The sequence below is a fragment of the Tamandua tetradactyla genome, chromosome 8, assembly GCF_023851605.1.
Source record: "Tamandua tetradactyla isolate mTamTet1 chromosome 8, mTamTet1.pri, whole genome shotgun sequence".
NCBI lineage: Eukaryota > Metazoa > Chordata > Mammalia > Pilosa > Myrmecophagidae > Tamandua > Tamandua tetradactyla.
The window spans coordinates 124,391,082-124,415,153 of NC_135334.1; the positions used below are offsets into that span (position 1 = coordinate 124,391,082).

Genomic DNA, 24,072 nt, shown 5'->3' on the forward strand with positions numbered 1-24,072 from the left:
CTGGTGGCAACCACGAAGGGACCCTAAGAAGGGATTACTCCGATTTCGTGTTAAAATATCCAAGGAAATTTTGTGTCTCCGGATGCTGAAGATTTGCCAAAACATACACCTACATCCTGTTCTTCTTTGCTCACCTACTGCTTGTCTGGTTGTGAGTGAAAGTCCAAAGGAAAGCAGTTGTCAGCTGAGCTATTGACAATGCAGCCATGGGATTTAATAGCCTTCAGAGATGTAGTTGTAGACTTCACCCAGGAAGAGTGGGCATTGCTAGACACATCCCAGAGAAAGCTGTTCAGAGAAGTGATGCTGGAAAATATCAATCATCTGGTCTCAGTGGGATGTCAGGTTGGGGAATTGTATGTGTTTTCCCAGTTGGTACAAGGAGAGACAGTGTGGAGAGAAGGAATGGAATTTCTCCAAAACCAGAGTCCAGGCAGGAAAATTGCTTGTAAAAAGCAAGAAATGAGAGTAACCCAATTTACCAGCATAAAGGACAATTGTGACATCATGCCATTGATATCACACACCCAAAAGATTTCCTTTCCGTGTAGTGATTTGCATGAAGATTCTACTCTCAAATCCACAGTGACTCAACATGCACTAAATCCCATGAGAAATAAACCATATTTAAGCAGATCACTTCAAAAAGTCCTCAGTGACCAGTCATCTTTTAATCAACATAAGCAGATGCAAGCTAGAAGTAAATCATGTGAATGCCTTCATAGTCACACTGGAGAGGAATACTATGAATGCCATACATGTGGTAAAGCATTCAGTCACTCTCAGAATGTTTTACAACATGAGCAAACATATACTGAAGAGAAACCCTACAAATGCCATACATGTGGGAAAGCCTTCATTCATTATAAAGGCCTCAGACAACATGAGAGAACTCACACTGAGGAAAGACCCTATCCATGTCTGCACTGTGGGAAAGCCTTCACCCAATATTCTTATCTTAAAAGACATGTGAAAAGTCACACTGGAGAGAAACCCTATGAATGCCATACATGTGGTAAAACATTCACTCACTCTCCGACTATTAAACGACATGAGAAAATACACACTGGAGAGAAACCCTACAAATGCCAAACATGTGGGAAAGCCTTCGTTCTTTGTAATGGCCTCAGAAAACATGAAAGAATTCACACTCGGGAGAAACCCTTTGTGTGTCAGCAATGTGGGAAAGCCTTCACTCTGTATTCTCATCTTCAAAAACATGTGAGAGTTCACAGTGGAGAGAAACCCTATGAATGCCATACATGTGGGAAAGCCTTCAGTAATCATTGTACCCTCAAACGACATGAGAGAACTCATACTAGAGAGAAATTATGAATGACATCTGTGTGGGTAATCAATTAGTATTATTTTAGAAAATGTGAGCAAGCCCACACTGGAGATAAACCCTGTGAATGACATTTTGTGGGAAAATCATCAGTCAATATTTTAATCTTAGACATGAGAAAACAACCGAGAGAGGAACCCTGTGAATGCCATACACATGGGAAGGCCTTCAGTCAGTGTTCTACTCTCAGACAACATGAGAGGACTGAAACTTGTCAGAAACCCCATGAATGTAATCTTCTTTGGAGAGCTTTCACTCTTGCCTTCAGGAAACTTGAGAGAATGTGCAGTAGACAGAGGCCATACGAATATTATCTATATGGGAACACATTAATTTTTATAATTTAAGACAATGTGAAATTATTCAAACTTAAGACAAAACCCATCAATGCCATCAGTGTTGTGAAACCCTCAGTCCAATAGTCTCACTTTAGATAGAATGAGAGAACTCACGTTGCACTGTTTGAATATGGAAGAAGTTTTAGTCATAGCTTTAAACTTTAAACACGCTAGAGAACTCCCATGCTAAAAAAATACCATGTAACCAGTATGGTAGTGTCTTCTATTGTCAGTTCTATTTCATTTATTATAAGAAAACTTATATAGGGAAGAATCCATAGGAGTATCATCTTTATAGCAAAATCCTTACCTTAGTAGTTGGCCTGATGAATTACCATATCACAGAAGTCACAGGATAAATCTAATGAAAGTGTGACGTCCTCATCTATCAGTCTATTAAATAAGCCAGAGTAATTACATGTGAGAAATTCTATGTACTCAATATGGGTGTGCCTTAATTTGTAATATAATGAGTGGGCTCCATAGGAATGAATCACTAAGTCTGTAATTACTGTGTATGAGTAATTACTGGCAGGAGTTACTGTGTCTCTGAGGAGCATTGCTTTCTTTTAGAGGATTGGAAAAATTATTGGATGTTTGGTGGCTGAGTTACAGATTAGCAATGGAAATGCTATATTTCAGGATAGGAGACTGATGTCATATTTGGGAATTTCCTGAAATAAATGAGTATGCTTCTGTGGCTGCTTTTGATGGACCAGTGATGAACACTTTGGATCAGTAATTAAATATCTGAAGAGTAAAAAAAAGAAACATAATCTAGCTATATGCTGCTTACAAGAGACTCATCTTATAGGAATAGATTGAAAGTGAAAGGATGGAAAAAGATCTTCCATGCAAGTTGTAACCAAAAGAAACAGGAGTAGCTATACTAATATCAGACAAAATAGACTTTAAATGTAAAGACATCATAAGAGACAAAGAAGGACACTATATACTAATTAAAGGGTCAATTCACCAAGAAGATATAACAATCATAAATGTTTATGTTCCCAATCAAGGAGCTCCAAAGCACATGAGACAGACATTGGCAAAACTGAAGGGAGTGACAGATGTTTCAGCAATAATAGTAGGAGACTTCAACACACCACTCTCCTCTATAGACAGAACAACCAGACAGAAGATCAACAAGGAAATAGAGAAGTTAAAGAACTGGATAAATGAATTAGACCTAACAGACATATATAGGTCATTGCACCCCAAAGCACAAGGTTATACATTCTTCTCTAGTGCTCATGGAACATTCTCCAGGACAGATCATATGCTGGAGCACAAAACAGGTCTTTATAAATTAAGAACATTGAAATAATTCAAAGCACTTTCTCTGACCACAGTGGGATGAAGCTGGATTTCAATAATCACCAAAGAACGAGAACATTCACAAATATATGGAGACTAAATAACACACTCTGAAACAACCAGTGGGTCAAAGAAAATATTGCTAGAGAAATCAGCAGCTATCTGGAGATGAATGAAAATGAGAATACAACTTATCAGAACTTATGGGATGTGGCAAAGGCTGTGCTGAGAGGGAAATTTATTGCCTTAAATGCAATTCTTAATATAATAATAATGCATTCTTATTAAAAAACAAGAAAGAGCAAAAATCGAGGACTTAACAGAAAACCTGGAGGAACTTGAAAAAGAACAGCAAACTAACCAAAGCAATTGAGAAGAGAAATAACAAAGATTAAGCAGAGATAAATGAATGGTAGAACAAACGAACAATAGAAAGAATCAATAAAACCAAGTGCTGGTTCTTTGAGAAGAGCAATAAATTTGATGGGCCACTAGCAAGACTGACAAAGAAAAAAAGAGAGAGGATGCAAATAAGTAAAATCAGAAATGAGAAGGGGTATGTTATCAGACCCTGAGGAAATAAAAGAAATCATAAGAGGATATTGTGGGTAACTATACACCAACAAATTAGACAACTGAGATGAAATGGACAAATTCCTGGAGACACACAAACAAGCTACACTGACTCAGGAAGAAACAGAAGATTTCAAAAAACCAATCACAAGTAAGGAGATTCAATCAGTCATCAAAAACTTCCTACAAAGAAAAGTCCAGGGTCAGATGACTTCACAGGGGAATTTTATCAAACATTTCAGAAAGAACTAACACCAATCCTGCTCAAAATTTTCCAAAAAGTTGAGGGAAAAGGAACACTACCTCGCTTATTTTATGAAGCTAATATTTTAATACCCAAACCAGGTTAAGATGCTATAAGAAAGGAAAACTTCAGGCCCATCTCCCTAATGAACATAGATGCAAAAATTCTCAATAAAATATTAGCAAATCAAATCCAACAACACATTAAAAGAATTATACATCATGACTAAGTGGCGTTTATACCAGGAATGCAAGGATGGTTCAACACAAAAAAATCAATTAATGTAATACAGCACATTAGCAAATCAAAAGGGAAAAATCATATGATCATCTCAATTGATGCTGAAAAAGCATTCGACAAAATTCAGCACTTACCACTTTCGCCAGCAGGTGGTGCTCCCGAGCCCAGGCGGCACTTACCTGACCCGCTGGCAGGTGGCGCTCCCGAGCCCAGGCGGCACTTACTCCACCCCCCCCCGCAGGTGGCGCTCCTGAGAGCCCCCCCCACCCCGCCCACAGGCCGGGGAGCTCCTGGCAGATGGCCAGGCCTGTGCTCCCTGGCGGCTGCGGTGCCTCTTGGGTGGGGGCCGTGCGGGATCAGACCCCCCCGCCCCCCTGCCCTGGGTGGGGAAAACACATGCGCCGCTGTGCCCGCTCCCGGTGCGTCCTTGCGGTCCCACGCGGTTGGCCCATTGGGAGCGACTTTGCAGAAACGTCCATTGCATCCTGGGCCCCGTTCAGATGGGTTCTGGTCTTCTTCTTGCGACTGGTAGGAATTAAAAAAAATGTTCCGGATATTAAGCCGTTATCAAATACATGGTTTCCAAATGTTTTCTCCCATTCCGCAGGTTGTTTCTCTCTTTTTTGGGAAATATTTTGAATTCCCGGGACGGTCACAAAGCTCCACAGCCCCGCATAGGGAGCTTAGACACGGCCCCGTCTGGTGCCCGGCACAGCGCGGCCACCCCTGTGCTGCCAGGTCGGGACCAGGTCGGGAGACTTAGCGGGTGGGAGGCTCCCAGCCGCAGTCCCTTTGGTCACCGCCCCGCGCGCCTCGGGGCCTTTCCCTCCCTGGCCGCATCCCAGGGATCATGGACTAGTTTCGCTGTCACTGCCTCTTCAGGTCTGTTTTCTTCCTTGTCTAGTCGTGGAGGAGACAGACAGCAACACCCCCCCTGCGACTGCCCAAGCCGGGTGGGGACCTCGAGGCCGCAGCCCCAACTCTGCCTGCCCAGCGGCTGCCTCCCCACAGTGGGCCGTGCGTGTGTGCACTCCCCTCCCAGGCCCTCCCCCCCCAGCCCGCGGGCCGTGCGCGTGTGCCCTCCCCTCCCAGGCCCCGCCCTCCCTGCCCCTCCCGCGAGCCATGTGCATGTGCACTCCCCTCCCAGGCCCTCCCCCCCAGCCCGCGGGCCGTGCGCGTGTGCCTTCCCCTCCCAGGCCCCGCCCTCCCTGCCCCTCCCGCGAGCCATGTGCATGTGCACTCCCCTCCCAGGCCCTGCCCTGCCCCCCTGTGGGCCATGTGCGTGTGCACTCCCCTCCCAGGCCCTCCCCCCCCCCACACGGGCCGTGCGCGTGTGCACTCCCCTCCCAGGCCCTCCCCCCCCCCCCACGGGCCGTGCGCGTGTGCACTCCCCTCCCAGGCCCCGCCCTGCCCTTGGCAACCCGTGTTCTGTTTGTCCCTGCCAGCCGGCATATTAGACAGTATTTTCTTTGTGGTTACCACGGGGCTTAAACTTAACATCCTGAATCTATAACAATCTCATTTGCTTTGATAACAACTTAATCCCGAGTCTACACAAACCATGTCCCCCCGCCCCGTGACATGTTCATACATTACAGCGCCCAAACCACCGACTTTGCCAGCGCATTGTAAAAGCGCATAAAACACTTGCCTTTTACATGCTGTTAGGAAGTAAAACGTAGAGTCACCAACCAAAAGTACAGTAGTAGTGGTGTTTATGTTTATCCACGTCATGGACCTCAGCAGAGACCTTTCTTCACGTGGCTTCCATCTATTGTGCCACCTTTTCCTTTTAGCTGGCAGGATGCTCCTCAACATCTCCTGTAGGGCCCTCAGCTTTTATCTGGGACTATCTTAATCTCTCCCCCACTTATAAAATATTTTAAACAGTTTTATTCACACATCATACAATCCAACCTAAGTAAAAAAAAATTACTAGTTCCCGGTATAATCACCACAAAAATCTATATGAGGACACTTCCTTTTTTTCTTCAAAGAATCCCACAGCCCGCCCCCATGGCCCTGCTTATTCACATTTAGTTTGGCATGTTGCCTTTATTACATTCAGTGGAAGCACACTGCGATGCCACTGTTAACTAGAGACCTTAGCTTATTGTGTTTTTTCCCCATAAGCCATTCCCCTTTTCAATACCTTGCCATACTAACACTCCTTAGTTTTCCCTCATGCAAAACATTGTTATATTGGTCCATTTAATCACCACCAGTGTCCACACACCTCATTTGTTTTTATTTGCTTACACATTTAGTTTTATTGGAACAAAGCAACTTAGATACTTTTAACATTTAAAACTGAGCATCATCTTTCCTTTCCAGTGAAACAAAAAGGAAATTTAAAAATAACAGGAACAAAATTACAATAGAGAATGTTAATTCCAAATGAGATTCTATAGGTTCTGCTAATTATCCCATCAAGTGGCAGGACTCAATCATCATTAGGAGAGAATATTTTTTAAAAGTGTCACCTTAATCTGAAAGGATGTCTGTTAAACATCACAATTAAACATGACAAAGGAGAATCCATGTTGTCAAAACATCCACTTAACTTACCCAAACACCTCAAACCCACCCTTCGCTGACTTTCTATAATCCCGTTAAAAAAAAACAAATCTTTTTTATTGTATAGTATAACACATATACAAAGCAATGAAAGAAAAATGCAGTAGTTCTCAAAGCACTCTTCAGCAAGTAGTTACAGGACAGAGCCCAGAGTTTGTCATGGGCTACCATACCATCCTCTCATGGTTTTCCTTCTAGGTGCTCCAGAACATAGGAGGCTAGAAGTTTTTATCATCACAATCGACTTCTTTTTCTTTTTTGAGAAAAATAACATATATACAAAAAAACAAATTTCAAAGTACAGCACAACAATTAGTGGTAGAGCAGACCTCAGAGTTTGGTATGGCTTACAATTCCACAATTTAGGTTTTTACCTCTAGTTGCTCTAAGATACCTGAGACTAAAGGAAATACCAATTTAATGATTCAGCAATCATACTCGCTTGTTAAACCCTCCCTTTTCTGTTTAACTCCACCTCACCTTTGATCTTTCTATCCCACTCTTTACGGGTATTTGGACTATGCCCATTCTAACTTTTCCATGTTGGAAGGGGCTGTCGATAATATAGGGTAGGAAGAGAGAACTGGCTGATGTTCTGGAGAGGCTGGACCCTCTAGGTTTCAGGCTATACCCCCATTTTTTAAAACATTTTTTTTCTTTTTTAACAAAAGAGTGTAGACAGATACATTTTGGTAAACGTTAACTGTTCATATTCACATAGAGACAGCATAGTCTCTGAGCCCGATATAATATACAGAGAAAGGAGGAAAAAGCTGCAATCTGCACTCCTTCACAGGACCTTGCACCCTCCGGCTTCCAGCAGACCACAGGGAGCAGAAGGTTTTTCTTTTCCCCAGAGCAGGGTGGTGTTGATTCCATTTAGATTTTGCTGAGACAGGAAGGGATAAAATTGGGTTTGGAACAGAAACGGGTAGAGATTCTTCTCCCACTGGAATCTGCACAAGGTATTTCCCCCAAACAAGTTGAGAACCACGGAGTATGGGAGAGAAAAGAAACCTCAAAAACAGGATGACTGAGCACAAAGGAAAGGAAAACCCTGCAGTAGACACCAGGGGCTGGAGAAAACTAAAGAGGGAGGTTGGACCCGTCAGTCACCTTCTCCGTGTCCCTCCTCTCCCTCCTCACCACCTTCGTGCTTGTCCCCTTCCTCATCAATGTCCTCCAACTCTTGTTCTTCATCACCATCACTGTTCTGGTCTGCCGGCTGCCGGAATGCAGCATACCAGAGACAAAATGGCTTTTAAAAAGGGGAATTTAATAAGTTACTAGTTTATAGTTCTAAAGCCAAGAAAATGTCCCAGTTAAGACAAGTCTATAGAAATGTCCAATCAAAGTCATCCATCCATGGAAAGATACCTTGGTTCAAGAAGACCGATGAAGTTCAGGGTTCCTCTCTCATCTGGACGGGCACATGGCGAACACAGTCAGGGCTTCTCACTCAGCTGGAAGGGCACATGGTGAACATGACATCATCTGCTAGCTTTCTTTCCTGGCTTCCTGTTTCATGAAGCTCCCTGGGAGACATTTTCCTTCTTCATCTCCAAAGGTCCCTGGCTGGTGGACTCTGCTTCTTGTGGCCATGTCGTTCTGCTCTGCTCTTCCTGAATCTCCCATTCTCCAAAATGTTTCCTCTTTTATAGGACTTCAGAAACTAATCAAGACCCATCCAGATGGGTGGAGACATGTCGTCACCTAATCCAGTTTAACAACCACCCTTGATTAAATCATTATCTCCAAGGAGATGATCTGATTACAGTTTCAAACATATAGTAGTGAATAGGGATTACTCTGCCTTTATGAAATGGGATTTAGACTAGAGCATGGCTTTTTCTAGGGGACGTACATCCTTTCAAACCAGCGCAATCATCTTCTCCTCCGTCCCCTCCTTCAGCACCCACACCAGGACCCCAGTAGTACTCGAGTGGATTTGGCAGATGTCACCTGTGAGGACCTTCCTAATGACCTGCGCCTGCATCAGAAGGTCACTAGCCCAGTAAGGGGCTCTCAGGTTCTCCACGCGGCCTCTTCCTGTCGCCTTCATTCTGTGTTTGACTTGAGCATTTCATCAAATCATTTCCAGATTTCCATTTGATTTCAGCCAACTTTGAGGATGAATCACCACTCTCATTCAGATGAAATTCTTTGGAGATAACTTTGTTTTCGAATAAGAATTTTCATAAAAACCTATTCTGGCATAGCCCAAATACCCCTAAAGAGTGGGATAAAGATCAAAAGTGATGGTGCAGTTATACAGAGAAGGGAAGGTTTCACAAGTTAATATAATTGCTCAACATTAAATTGATATTTCTTTTAGTCTCCAGTATCTTAGAGCAGCTAGGAGTAAAAACTGAAAGTTGTGAAGTTGTAACCCATACCAAACTCTGAAATCTGTTCTATAACTAATCGTGGTACTGTGCTTTGAAATTTATTGCTTTTTTAAATAAATGTCATTTTTCACAAAAAAAGGAAAAAAATTGATTGTGATGATAAGAAAATATTTAAGCCCTCTAGCCTCCTATATTCTGGAGCAGCTAGAAGGAAAACTCTGGGAGGATGGTATGGTAGCCCATGACAAACTCTGGGATCTGTCCTGTAACTACTTGTCGAAGAGTGCTTTGAAAACTATTGCTTTTTTCTTCCTTTTCTTTATATATATGTTATATTATACAATAAAAAAAGTTTGAAAAAATCTATTCTATAATCTGATTTACTATTTTTTTTGGTGGGGCACATGGTCTGGGAAACAAACCCGGGTCTCCTGCATGGAAGTTGAGCCTCCGGCCACTGGACCACTGTGCAGCCTGCAACCTGATTTAGCATCTTCAAATTCCGGTACTTCAACTGTTGTATAATGCAGCGCTTCTTCATCCTCCTCCCCAAGCTAGCAGACACTGGTGGATGGTTGGCAAATGTCACCCCAGAATTGGGGATTTTGGTGATCAATTCTGACTCATCCGAAAGAACGATTGGTGGAGTTTATTGCATTTCTGTTCGACTTTCAACATCTCCTCACTGGCGTGTTCATTGAGTCTGTCTACTTCATTTTGTACTTCATCAATATGTTCAACGGTCTCCTGCTGTTGTTTTTCTCCTTTCAGTAAGTCCAGAGCAGCCGATGTTTCCTCTGGCCTGGGGCAGGAAGCAGCTTCCCTTTCTTCATTTGAGACAGGAGTGAAGACTGGCATGTGGAGGCTGGTAACCAGAGCCAAAGAGAAGGTGTTCTAGTCTTCCAGCTGCCAGAACACACTATACCAGAAACGGAATGACTTTTAAAAAGGGGGATTTAATAAGTTGCTAGTTTACAGTTCTAAGGCTGTGCCAATTAAAGAGAATGTGCCAATTAAAGCCAGTCTATTAAAATGTCCAAATTAAGGCACCAACACTCAGGAAAGGCTGATGAAGTTCAGGGTTTCTCTCTCAACTGGAAAGGCACGTGGTGAACATGGGGACGTCTGCTGGCTTTCTCTCCGGGCTTCTTGCTTCATGAAGCTCCCCCAGGGGTGTTCTCCGTCTTCATCTCCAAAGGTCGCTGGCTGGTGGACTCTGGTTCTCATGCTCTCTCTTTTGGACTCTCAAAATGTTTCCTCTTTTAAATGATTCTACTAAACTAATCAAGACCTGGAATGGGCGGAGCCACATCTCCATGGAGGTAATCTAATCAAGCTTCCAATATGCAGTGCTGAACAAGGTTTAAAAGAAATGGTTGCCTCCACAAGATTGGATCAGGATTAAGCCAGGGCTTTTCCAGGGTGCACAAATCCTTTCAAACCAGCATAGAAGGGTTTGCCTGGAAGAAGCTCATAAAATGGACTTGCCCTTATTTTTTGAAAGACAGTTTTGCCAGATACAGATTTCTTATTTGACAGTCTTTTTTCTTTCAGCACTTTAAATATGTCATCCCATTGCTTCTTTTTATTTTTTCTTTTAACATGGGCAGGCACTGGGAATCGAACCTGGGTCTAGGGCATAGCAGGAGAGAACTCTGCCTGCTGAGCCACCGGGCCCACCATCTCATTGCTTCTTGCTTCCATGGTTTCTGATGAGAAATAGGCACTTATTCTTATTGGGGATCCCTTGTACGTGACATGTTGCTTCTCTCTTTGCAAAGGCTTTGGCCTTTTCAGAATTATCATTTACTCTTTTGCATTTGACAGTTTGAATATAATATATGGTGGCATGCATCTATTTGGGTTTATCCTCTTTGGAGTTTGTTGAAATTTGTGGATGTGCTGGGAAAGAGTCATGTCTTTTGTTCAATTCATTAACTTTGGGAAGGTTTCAGCCGTTATTTCTTTGAATATTCTTTCTGATCCTTTCTCTTTCTTCTTCTAGGACTCCCAAAATGCATATATTGGTATGCTTGATCATGTACCCTGGGTTCCTCAAGCTTTGGTCACTTTTTTTTCATACTTTCTTCTTTCTGCTTCTCAGACAGAATGCTTTCAATAGTCTTATCTTCAAGTACGTTGATTCTTTCTTCTACCAGCTCCAATCTAATGTTGAACCCCTCCAGGGAATTTTTAATTTCTGGTACTGTGATCTTCAGCTCTTTTTCTTTGATTATTTCAATCTCTCTACTGATATTGTTTGTTTTCATTATTATTTTTATGATTTCCTTGAGTTCCTTGTCCAAGTTTCCCTTTAGCTCTTTGGGTGAGTGGGCTGAGAGGCAAAGCTGGGTCTCCAACATAGCAGGTGAGCGTTCTACCGCTGAACCACCCATGCACCCTTCTACTGATTTTAAGTAGCTTTTTTCTTGATTCAGCATTTGTCCTGTTACTATTCTTTTAACTGTTTTCTGGGGCTTTGAGAAGGATATTTCTGCCTATTTTTGCTGTTTTTTCAAAGCTTCTCTACATTTTAGGACTTATCTGGTTCAGGGATCCATTGGAGGTTGTAGGTTTCTGGAAAGTTACCCTAGTGCATGGAACCTTTGTAGAATCTTAAATAATGCCCTAGTTGTTCTTTAGGATTGGCAGGAATGGTTTTGGTTGGGGTTTGGCAAGTTATGATTGGTAGCAATGTCTAACTGAAGCTTGTGTAAGAGCTACCTCCAGAGTAGCATCTCGACTCTAATTGAACTCACTCAGCCACTGATACTTTATATGCGATTATTGATCCCATGGTGCCAGGGCCAGGCTCATCCCTGGGAGTCATCTCCCACATCACCAGGGAGACTTTCACCCCTGGATGTCATGTCTCATGTAGGGGGGAAGGCAATGATTTCTCTTGCAGAGTTGGGTTTACTGAAAGTGAGGCCACATCTGTGCAACAAAAGAGGTCCTCCATAAGTAACTCTTAGGCATGTCTGTAGGTAGGCTAAGCTTCTCCACAGCATAAATAGGCTTCCTAAGAGCAAGCTTTGAGATCAAGGGCTTGACCTGTTGATTACAGCGGTTGATTTCTAATAAGGGTATCAAACCCATACAATGGGGAAAGAATAGTCTCTTCAACCAGTAGTGCTCATACATCTGGAAATCCACATGTAAAAGAACGAGTGTGGAGCCCTACTTCTCACCATATAAAAATTAATTCAAAATGGATCAACAATCTAAATATAAAAGCTAATACTATAAAACATAAGAAAACATGAGGAAATATCTTCAGGATCTAGTAATAGGCAATGGGTGTTTAGATTTTAAACTAAAAGCACAAGCAACAAAAGGAAAAAATAGATAAAATGAACTTGATTAAAATTACAAACTTTCTGCATCAAAAGTCAGGAAAGCGAAAAGATGTGGGCTGTGGTATCCCAGGATCCAGCCCCTCCTAAATGGGGATGAAGCCCCAAGCATATAATAGCCTGTTAATGAGGATAAAGGTCAAGAATTATAGAAAACAATGTCCCCGGAGGAAAAAGAATGTGATGACAGACGTAAAGGGATGGGAGCAGAACTGCACTGATTGTGTCTTAGTCTTACACATTAGGTCCTTGAAATGCAGAGGGCCCAGCGTCTCTAGAGCATCTTCTAGTTCTATCTCCCATCCCATATTATCAACAGTCCCTTCCAACGTAAAGAGTTAGAATGGGCATAGCCCAGACATCCCTAGAGAGTGGGAGAAAGATCAAAGTTGATGGTGGAGTTATACAGAGGAGGTAGGGCTTAACAAACAAGTATAACTGCTTAATTATTATACTGATATTTCTTTTGGTCTCCAGTTACTTTAGAGCAGCTAGAAGTAAAAACCTAAAATTGTGGAATTATAACCCTTGCCAAACTCTGAAATCTGTTCTACAACTAATTGTTGCGATGTGCTTTGAAATGTATTGCTTTTTTATATATATGTTATTTTTCACAAGGAAGAAAAAAAGTCTATTGTGTGTAAATGCACAGCTATATGATGATATTGTGAACCACTGATTGTACACTTTGGATCAGTACATAGTATGTGAATATATAATATATATGAAGAAAAAATTTAAAAAGGGATATCTACATAATGCATAAAAATAACCTAAAGGATAACCTCTCATAGCCTCTCGACTCTGAAATCTCTCAGCCCCTGAGACTATTTCGTCTCATTTCTCTCTTCCCCTTTTTGGTCCAGAAGGCTTTCTCAGTCCCGTAACATACTCTGGCTCCCTTGACTGCTGTTGCATGGAATGCTTCCCTGCTCTCCTACTCTTACTCTGATTGGGTCTTTGAGCCTAAAGTGGGTCTCCCGCGGGCAGTGACGTTAAGCACGGGGCGGGAACGGGGTCTAACATGTCAACGCATTACCCAGAGTTCCTAGCCTGTCACTACTGAGGGCACTGGGTTTTTTCCCATTAAATTACCATGTTTATTTATGTCAACACAAAAATACAATAAAACAACTCATAAAAAACCATTTCATCTTCATGTCACATAACTCTTCAGTGAATAGAAGCACTACTGTTAATGTTTTGGCGTTTTCAAGGTCCAGCCTTGGGTCAAAACAGCATTCAGAGAAATACCAGATTCTTCTCTACCTTCCCCAACAGCCACACAAAGGAGGAATCACATTTTCTAGCCGCCCCCGTTCCACTGCTAACACAGGCGATCACAGAAAGCTCCACATACAGTTGAATACTGCGCTGTACATGTGTGGCTGCAGATTCTCCCCAGTCTCTGGGCTCCCCTCTGGAACAGAGGGGTACAGCCCCCTTTCAGGCTTCTAAGGGGACTTTTTTTTTTTTTTTTTAAATACATGGGCAGGCACCGGGAATCAAACCCGGGTCCTCTGGCATGGCAGGCAAGTGTTCTTGCCTGCTGAGCCACCGTGGCCCGCCCTCTAAGGTGATATTTTTAGTAATTTTTTTAATGTGTCAGGGTACTCTGCAAGTTGTCTGATTTACTCGAGTTATTTAAAAACAGAAAAAAAACACAACAGAACGTCTCTGAGTGACATTCACACAAATGTGTACAGATCTCTCTAGCAGAAGTGAAGAGATGTATCAGAGATTACTCTGTGCAATTCCGTGGATAAACATGAAACCTTCATCACACAAAGATCTCCCCACCTAGGAACAGGCTTCCCACTACATTTTTTGTTATTAGTTTTAAACCTAACAACACACAAACACAAATATTCTCAACATATGAACATTTCATACTTGGTGTGCAGTCAACGGCTCACAATATCATCACGGAATCGTGTATTCATTGCCATGATCATTTCTCAGAGCATTTGCATCACTCGGAGGGCACTGCTTTTGATTTGACTCTGTGGGAACAGCCCATATCCTTGGTAGGAGCAGCAGCAGGGAGTTAGAATTCGGGGGTAGCAATCTTTTTAAATTCTTAATGGGCTCATCCTTCCTTTCGACCACATTAAGCAATGGAAATCTGGACCTGTGGTGTGCACTTGTCAACCGAGCTGGCTTTGTCTGCAAATATCCTCATTAAGACAATGCCTTTTGGAACTCAGTTTCACAAGGCAACGCGCTTCGCCTACATCACATGGTTCAGCCATACAGAGCCAAAGCAGAACTCTCTTAAAGGGGAAAATAAATGTTGACCTTTTTTTTTTTTTTTTTAGCTCATCTGGCAGCATCAGGATGAGGAAAAGTCAATACAGATGTTGGATCTCAGCAGGCATTACCAGAGGGGCGCCTTCTTCCTAGCCCATGAGATATTCCTTCTTTCATTAAAAAAAATGTCCAGAAATGTCATTGGTGGGATTTAGTTCAACTAAACCGAGTCAAGCCACACAGCAGGTGTTTGTAGTTTAAGAGACGGTGCAGGCTTGTAGCTTCAACAGCACGCCCTGTACAGAGATGTTACACCTCTGTGCTCTGCGAACATCTCTACTGCTCCAGATAATTAAATCAGACACAGTCTGAGGTCAGCTTGGAAAACCAGACACTAACACTTCATTTCTGCAAAGCAGATCCTTTTGAGTGTCATTTTTGCCAAAAGCTGTGATCAAATTTTGTGACAACTAATGTCAGCAGTCAGTGGTAGTTTCAGAGTGGGCAGGTGCCTACTTCAAAATGACAAATGGGAAAAAACACCCAGAATTTTTGTTTTCAAAGAGGCCTATGTCTACGTAGTTTCCACATTCAGTGTTCCTTCAGGAAAAGTACAATTACAAAATGACAGTTTCACCAATGCCAACACAGGTTGCGTTGATAAGAAATGCTAATCGGGAATGCTATGTGTGTGAGAGATGTACATGGGAACTCTGTACTTTCTGCCTGACCTTCTTATAAACTTACAGCTGCATTAAAAAATTAAAAAAAAATTCTAGCCACAGAGTCAGAGCTGTCTCAGGCTCCCGTGAAAAGCTCTCTGGGAGAAGATAGGCATGCAGGGCTTCTGGCTGCTGTGGGGTGATCCCCTGTGGGGCACGGCCTGCGGGAAATCAGAGGAAAACAAGTCTCTTTTACTGAATTTTTCTTTTTTTGGCATGGGCAGGCACCCAGAATCAAACCCTGGTCTCCAGCATGGCAGGTGAGAACTGTGACCGAGCCACTGTCACACTGCCCACAAGCCTCTCTTTTTTGAGAAAACAGACACAACTCCTCTCCTGGAAGGCATTTCCAGAATTGGGCCTGAAACTGAGCTGTTGTGGCTCTTTAGCAGTTAATGGATGAGAAGCTGTGCCTGGATTTCACAGGCTCCCTCTTTTTTGCCCCTTCAATATCTCGGCATCCAAATCACATTTCTCAGGAAGCATCTTGCTCTCAACAAGCAGATAGCTTTCATGAATCTGAAGATGCATTCTGACTTTTTATTCCAAAAATATCATCCTACTGTGGTGCCCTAACTTTTATAACCTTTCTCCAAAACTACCTAGAGCAAAAATAAGTATTTCTACCCAACTTTCAAATAAGATGCGCCTTCAGCAAACCTCGAAGGACATCCTTTTAGGGACACATGGTGGGGTTTGGGCGGGTGTTTTCTGGGTGAAGGGCCTCGCACACTCCGTGTGGAGCGCGCACGCGGGCAGTCATTCCCCTTCGACGTGACTCATGGGGTGTAGGGCGCTGTCTGCTCAACTACTCCATAACTCCAAAACTGCTCTAAAAGTCCAGTCTGTTAATTAAAGAAAGAGCCACACAGCAGGATTGTAACACATTTTGTGCTGCCCCGTGGCTCTGATCACTACTCCTCCGGGTAGGGGCGGCAGTGAAAGGGCCCAAAGCAGTATGCAAACCTGGTAGATCATTGCCTTCAGTGCACATTCCTGCATGGAGCATTTGGTTATATATAAAAATGCTGGAAAACTTTCAATCCCAAGTGATAGGGAAAAGTTAAAGTCAAAATATGGGGCTGGCATGCGTGGGAGCGGCCCTTCGCTAAGAGGCCGCTGGGGGTGACAGCATGTGCCAGGGGCAGCTGGCAGGGCCCAGTGAGAGGGTCACTGACAAGGCCAGGATGAGGCATCTGTTCCTGGAAGACGAGGCGGATGATCACTCACAACAAACAGCCGATTAGAGAGAAAGAATTTTAATCAACAGGTTAAAAAATTCACATAACTGTGTTGAACATAATACATGCAACAGCAAATTCTGTAGGAATTATTTTCTCTACGTGGGAACATCTCACTTGAGCAAACCTGATACACGGCAGTCTTGACTGATCATTCACTGCTAGAAAGCTTTTCACACAGAATCGTTTTGTACGGTGCACACCCAGGGCATGTTTAAAACAGAGTTTGATCTTTTAAAATTGTTTTGCACATAATTGCAGGGAGAACCGCTATTGGTTAAAATAAGGTATTACCTGTGCTGCAGTTCCACGAGCAGACACTTCAGTTTCTGGTAAGGAAGCTTTTCTCTACATTGTAACAACACCTCATTTCATGAAAGAACAATTCCTGAGGCGTGCGTCTCTAGAGTGTGCACAGTGTAAGGTGAGTGTGTGATAGACGCACAGCACAGCGGCGAGCGGGTGCAGCTCCCACTCATACAGCTTCCTCATTACGAATGTGTCTGCCCCCAAACGCCCCAAGGAGCGTGTGTGGCATGGCCGCTACGGGTACGTGCACACGTGCAGGGACAGGTACGCCGGCACGGCAGTGCGGCCTCTCCTGGCTGGCAGGTACCTGCTCCTGGGCCAGTGCGGCTTCACACCTGGAGCTGGCTCCTGGTTGGCGTCTGTGCTTCTCTTCGGAGAGCATCCTACTGCAAAACCTGGCTTCTTGCTCTGTGCAAACAAGATACAAAAGTCCAAATTCACTCTCTGTAACAATTTCTAAAGTCACTGTTAGAGCCAGGGCAGGTTTCCCAGTGAACTGGAGAGACATTTGTATGGCTATCCCAGCCTCACACCATCCAGTGCCGAGCAGAAATGAAGGAAGAAGCTTTGCCCTGAGCCCTAACACAGCCAAAGAAAGGCTCATGGCAGCATTTTAATTGCCTCCAGAATCCGAGGGACTGCATTTTACGAGCTGTCTAGAAATATTACATAAAGGAAGAGAAGAAACTGATCTATCCGGGCAGGAGGGTGCCTCATTTTTTCCACTCTGCCTAGCTGAGACGCCATGGGAGTTCAATGCCCACATCTGTGCTAGGGAAAAACTAGACTAGAAATGTTAAGAAAATGAAGTAGAGGTAAAAGTGTGGATAGTAACCACCACATTGTACTTATGCGAACCCATCATTACAAGAACAGCCTAACGCGTGTTTCAGCTTGTGGGATGTGGTTTTCTCCACTCATCGAATCCCTGCCACGGGGAGAGGACAGGGTCATTTATCAGTCTTTCAGGACAGAAATCCTCGGATTTGATTCCATTTAAACCTTTCTCAGCATTGCTCTCCAGCTCCTGCCATACCCTGGTGATCTCACATCACGTCCTGGCACTCCTCATGGAGGCTGCCAGCTCAAGGCGGGGACTGTGGCTTCACGGCCTCCAAGGGAGGGACCGTGGCTTCACGGCCTCCAAGGGCCCTGCATGGAGGTTCTCCAGACGACATCAATGGACAAATGAGAGCAGCAGCCAGAGGGCCTGGGGAGACAGCAGGGCTTCACCTGGGGAGCGTGGCCACTCTGCACCGGGCCACCCGCAGTGCTGGCAGCCGTCTGTGGCGGCGAGCCCAAGGGGAGCACCCTCCCCAGGTGTGCTCAGGGCTGCTGAGATGACAGCTCACCAGTTACCTCTCCACTCGTGTTCCTCCCATTTGGAAAGGATGTGCAAGTGCAAATGAGCAAGGTAGGCTCAGTGAGGGATAAACATAAATTCATTTTAACTTATTATTTTTAAAAAGCAAATAATTCACAAATGCTGGTACTGAACAATTGCTGGCGACACTGGATGAAGGCACACCTAACAATGAAGGTGACAACCTACCACGGCTGAGAACACGGCATTAACCACTGATTCACCTGAAATATTGCCATGAAGGTATAAAACAGTAGCAGCCTAGCAAATGTCTGTCAAAATTAAATTCTCAATGGCAAATTTTAGCTCTGGGTGGGCATCCTTTGGCCCCTTGTAGGCTGTGTCGCAGAGTGGTCAGACACTTCTGGTTCAAGACACAAACACCTTGAGCTCAGGCAGAAGCAGGGCCGTGGGGCCCCTAGCCCTCCCAAGCACACTCCGTATGGGAAAACCAAATAAAATTAATTGCTGACATATATGTACATGCATTAGGTGAAATACCTGCATCAGGTGAAATACCTGCATCAGGTGAAATACCTGTATCAGGTGAAATACCTGCATTAGGTGAAATACCTGCATTAGATGAAATACCTGTAGTAGGTGAAATACCTGCATCAGGTGAAATACCTGCATTAGGTGAAATACCTGCATTAGGTGAAATACCTGTAGTAGGTGAAATACCTGCATCAGGTGAAATACCTGCATCAGGTGAAATACCTGCATCAGGTGAAATACCTGCATCAGGTGAAATACCTGTAGTAGGTGAAATACCTGCATCAGGTGAAATACCTGCAGTAGGTGAAATACCTGCACTCTGTCTTTAGTCTCACTCAGATTCAGGGTGGTCGTTGTTGGGTCCGAGGAGATGCCTTTCTCTCTTCCACTTGACTGGGTATAAGAGAAAATGAGCATATTCTCACTAAATTTTCCACTTTAACGTATGATGATATTGAACAGACATTATTTGTGTGATTTTTGTTCACGCATGTTGATTCATTACAATACTCTGGCGCGAAAAGAGAGGTAGTACACAAATAAAAAAAACAAAAAAAAGAAGGGGAGGGAGCTAACACTTATTTAATGGCTACTATATACCAGGCACTTTTTCACACAGTTTCTCATGTAATCCTCACAACAGTCTTATGATGTAGCTATCAGTACCCCTATTTTTCAGAAATGGAATTCCAGGGTGGCTAAGGAACTCAAGGAATATTAAATAGTGATGCGGGAATTTGGACTTACGGCAGACTTGCAAGCTCGTGCTCTCGCCACGCTCACACTGCACACCAGCATCCTTGGTGCTGCGGGACCCGCTGACCCTCCATGGGAAGGAGTGGGCCTCGGTCTACCGCTGCTCAGCCCGGCGCAGCACCCAGCCCCAGGGGGACGTTTCCTGTACCCTGTGCACTAGGAATTAGCTACTACTGTACCAGACATATTTTTATATATAAAAGAATCAAGGATTTTATAGCCATGAGACTCCATGGCACTAAAAAATATCCAAAGGTGGCTGGGTGTTTCTCCTCTGTGTCTCCATTGTATTCTACTCTGTGATGTGACTTCCGGACTCTAAGGTCCCCAAGGTAGGGAGTATTTTTGTTCAGTGTTTTAGTCCCATATCCTGTAGAAGGTCTGGCATGTAGTAGGTATACAATAAAATGTGTTGGATGGATGGATGGATGGATGGATGGATGGATGGATGGATGGATGAGGCAGCCTGTTCTTCTATTCTTGGCTTAAAATTAAAATCACTAATAATTTCTGGTGTCAGATTCCTGCAGTGCCTGCTCTCCGTGGCACTGCCGGGTAAGAGTGACACTGACAGCTAAGGCACTCTTCAGCCTGCTGGAGAGATGTATTACTGGAGAAATGAGAGAAACTGTGTGCCAAAGAGTCAAGTAAAAACTGTTACCTCATTCAATCTTGGGTTTTCATTTTTCATTGTTGAAGAACTGGGATTCTCTGATTTTTTTAAAAAGGTAGGCTGCTTTGGCAGAGTAGAAGCAAATCCCCCCGTTTCCTAGAAGGATTGAATGCAAACAGAGTATTTCTCAACTGATCCATTGCACTTGATCTATTCATAATACTTGACCCAATTAATCTAACTCCCACCTCTGACAGCATTTTTATCTTTAAAAAGTAGAGGGTGAGTTCGGGTGTGGCAGTGGGGAGAACGATCGGGAAGGAGCTGTCCAGGTGTCCTTAGCCTGGACCAGGCTTGGTTCCTCAGCCCCGCAACCAATCTGACGAGCAACAGCTACCAGTTTCCCAGCACCATCTCTTTCTTCTGAAAACCCACACATGCTATGCCAGAGTGTAGTAGAAGATAAGTGGGCCAGGGCCAAAACCTGCTCAGAGATTTCCAGAAGACCTAAGGAAGGGGTCGGAAGTCAAAATAGAAACCCTGCTCGTTCCCCACCCATTTCCCACCCCTTTGTGGGGTCAGTAAACCTTAACCCTTTTTCACACCCCCTCTATGGAGTATTCTGGTAACCAGGAAGTGGAAGTAGGCAGCAGGGTTTTCTTACAGGTGCATCTTCTGTAAACTTTAACTCCTGCATCAAATTATTCTTCTGATACTGCTCATTCCGCTGTTTCCTAGTCTGGCGTGGCTTCTTTTTCTTCTTCTTATACGTCCTCTTCTGATCCAGCTGCCCCAGAAAGCACAGAGAACACAGTCACTGAGGAGCCCACGGCCCTGACCGCCTGCAGGGGGTGCTCTTCCCACTCGACGCCCAAGGCACCGCAGCTAACCCAGTCCGGGCGCTTTTACACGCTGAACTGCAGTTGACATGGAGGATAAACAGTTCAGTAACCTCTCCTCAGAGCCTGCTCCCCATATAACACCCCCAAAGCCCACTACTGTAGACAACACTGCTAGGAATCACAGATTCTTATGTGACTTAGAGTAGGAAACCAGATTATGTATGGCAAAGCCACCAGGTGCCGAGAAGACTCATTATTAGATGTGTAGCTAACAGCGTCACGGGGCAGCAGTGACCACAAGGCGGCTCTAGCAGCTTATGAAGCATGATTAATTTTCCAGGTACCACTGTGTGCTGAAGTTCATCTAATGTTGCTGCAAATCCAGTAAAAGAAATTGCAGGGTCCGGTCTACAATCAAGGCTCCTCCTGAAACAGTCCTAATCTCACCGTATGAAGGAGATATTTCTTAATACAACTAGGAAATCATGTGTAGAGTAACTACAACAACAATTTGGAACCCATGCAAGAAAAAGTCAGTGAACAAATAGGGCAAAAAAATTAGTTAATATACAGAAGTGAAAAAAGTCTATGATTAAATGAAAAAAGAATCATTTTTAAAAATGTACAGGTCATTTTAATAACCTCTACCTCTTAACATGGTTTTCACTGTTAGTTAAAACTATGGAATAAATATGGAATCTGCCTTTGTTTTTCCTAGATTTTTAAAAGCAAATTGTAAAGGATGAAATGAAAAATTCCAGGGCAGGGGGGCCAGTTAGTACACTGTTACTATATGTTCTGACTGGAGAGGAAGTTATAATCTTGCTTGCTCTCTGCAGACCTTAGGGTGGCTGGAAAACCTTACCAAATTACCCAGGAGTTTTGGGATGTTTTTCAGGCTGCTACATGCCTGGGCGGACGAGTCGCTATACTCTCACCTCATCTGCTATGCTCAGCAGATGAACAGGGAGACCATCTGAGAGGGAGCTGTCAGACCCACTGGTGCTGTTTCCAAAAGGAAAGAAAAAAGGGAAATGACGTTACTAATATGCTTATACATATAACATTTACCAGACTAGCCTTATAGGATTCGGATATCTAGCTCGTATTTACCTGCATTGTTTATATTTAATTACTTAAGTATTCTCCACAAACATATTCACTCATTCATTTGTTCATCCCTCCTGAACTCCCATTCCACGCCAAGCAGTGAGTGAGGCCCAGGGAACAAAGATGAATGAGGCAGAGCTCCCGGCACCAAGAGATTCACAATCCATGTGGCCAGATGGGCAAAGCTGTCCCCGACAGATTCTCAATGTGCCCTAGAGGGGATGGGGCTGAGACTTGTTCGCGAGCAGGGCGCTTGTCTCACTCATTCTTGTCTGGCTAACACCCATTAAGAGAGCCAGGAACCTACTAGGTACTCTGCAAATATCTGTTGAATGTATAAATAAATGAATTTAATACCAAAGAATCTGAAGGTCAGAGTCCGAGAGTATTATACTTAGTCTCCTTTCAAATGTGTTGGCCGCACACCTGGGCCAGTGTCAAGCCCTCCCCCACAAACTGTCCCGTCCTCCTTTCTGCAAGGGTGAGAGTGAATGCGGAACCAGGCGGTTCCCCTTCCCTGCCTCGCCTGGCCTCGCTCCAGAGGCCTGCTCTACTTTGCCCCTCGTTGGGGTTTGGTTGGCTAGAACTGCGACAGGGGCTCCATTTGTAAGAGTTCGTCTTAACCACAAAACTCAGATCTCCGGGAAAAGACAGCACCAAAGGCCGAGCCCTTTCGCTCTGCCCACGACCCCTCCTGCCCCTCGGTGTGCAATGCGGCCCTACGGCCTCTCCCTGCAGATCTAACTGCTAATCCCACATTCTCACAAGGCTTTTCGGGTCTGAGGAGAAGACCTCCTTCGTGGCCCCTGGAAAATAATTAGGAAGTGATGATTTTGAGTATTTGTGTTTTAAATACAATTTATTTAAATAAGTATACATAACTTAATTTTAAAGAGTGGCTGTGTCTAACTGGCTCACAAAGCTTCCTGAAAATTTAACAGTCATCCTCACAACCCAGGGGGAGCTTTCTTCCCAAGCGCTCTCAAATCCCCTGCGATCAGGCCTTTGCCTCCGCACCAACGAAAATGCTCCTCTGACTGGTCGCTCAGGCCACTCAGTTCAGTGGAGACTCCCTGTGACCATCTTCCTTGACTTACCCTCAGCATCTGACACACTGCTCCCTCCTTCCTTCTCATGATACTCTCTCTCCTTGAGTCCCAGGGCATAATCCATGAATTCAACAACTCTTTAGTGAGCCCTCCCTCTGTAGTAATACTCTTCCAGGTGCCTAAGATGCAGAGCTGAGCAAATAAAGGCCTCCACCCTTGTGGAACCTACATCGGTGTGTGGGGTGTGTGCAACTACAGTAAACCACAGACAGCCAAGTCATAAATGGTTCCGAAGAAGAGAAGGGGTAAGTGCTATGGAAAAAGGAGAAAGCAGGGCAGGGTAAGGAGGGTGAGGAATGGCAGGAGGGTGAGGAGCACAGCTGAGAGTAGGGAGGGTGGGCTAAAGGAGTCAGCTGGACGGCCATCTGGGTGAAGAGCATTCTAAGCCGGTGAAACTGCTAACGCCCAAGTGCTATGGCAGGACAGGGACTGGCCAGTCTGGGGAAGAGGGAGGAGGGCAGGGTGGCTGGAGCAGAGTGTGGGAAGGTGAGGTAGAGGTGAGAGAGGTGTCAAGTGGCTAGGTCCCATAGTCTTGTAGGCCGCAGTTGAGTCTTTGGCTTTTTATTTGAGTGAATTGGGGAGCCACTGAGGTGTTCTAAACAGAGGAATGACACTATTTGATTTACATTTTAAAAGAATCACTCTCGGGCAGGCCATCGTGGCTCAGTGGCAGAATTCTCCCCTGCCATGCCGGAGACCCAAGTTTGATTCCCAGCGCCTGCCCTTGCCCACCCCCTCCCCCCCACCCCCAAAAAAAGAATCACTCGTTTTTTTTCTTCTTCCTTCTTACTCTCCTTTGCTGGTGCCTATCCATCTCCCTGACCTCTTAATGGTGTGGTGCTTAGGGTTCAGACTTGGATCTCTCTTTGACTTTATCTATACTTATTCCCTTGGGATTTCATCTAGGCTTGGAACTTTAAATCT

At 44.2% G+C, this 24,072-nt stretch overlaps 1 protein-coding gene and 1 pseudogene across 9 annotated transcripts in view; both read right to left on the reverse strand.

The window, feature by feature from the left end:
- Positions 1-8,582: 8,582 nt before the first annotated feature.
- Positions 8,583-17,043, reverse strand: LOC143645290 (protein SET-like; annotated as a pseudogene).
- The window catches only part of AGBL2 (AGBL carboxypeptidase 2), a 72,677-nt gene continuing 65,140 nt past the window's right edge, over positions 16,536-24,072 (reverse strand). For 7 of the 9 annotated variants that reach the window (XM_077114651.1, XM_077114649.1, XM_077114650.1 and 4 more), the window contains 5 exons: positions 21,868-21,934; positions 20,752-20,874; positions 20,136-20,243; positions 19,031-19,111; positions 16,536-17,268 (listed from right to left, as the gene is read on the reverse strand). In XM_077114651.1, the coding sequence (XP_076970766.1) occupies positions 17,095-17,268; positions 19,031-19,111; positions 20,136-20,243; positions 20,752-20,874; positions 21,868-21,934 (553 nt within the window). In that variant the 3' untranslated portion in view covers positions 16,536-17,094. The remainder of the gene's footprint in view (positions 17,269-19,030; positions 19,112-20,135; positions 20,244-20,751; positions 20,875-21,867; positions 21,935-24,072) is intronic. The other 2 variants (XM_077114648.1, XM_077114645.1) reach the window with 2 other exon arrangements.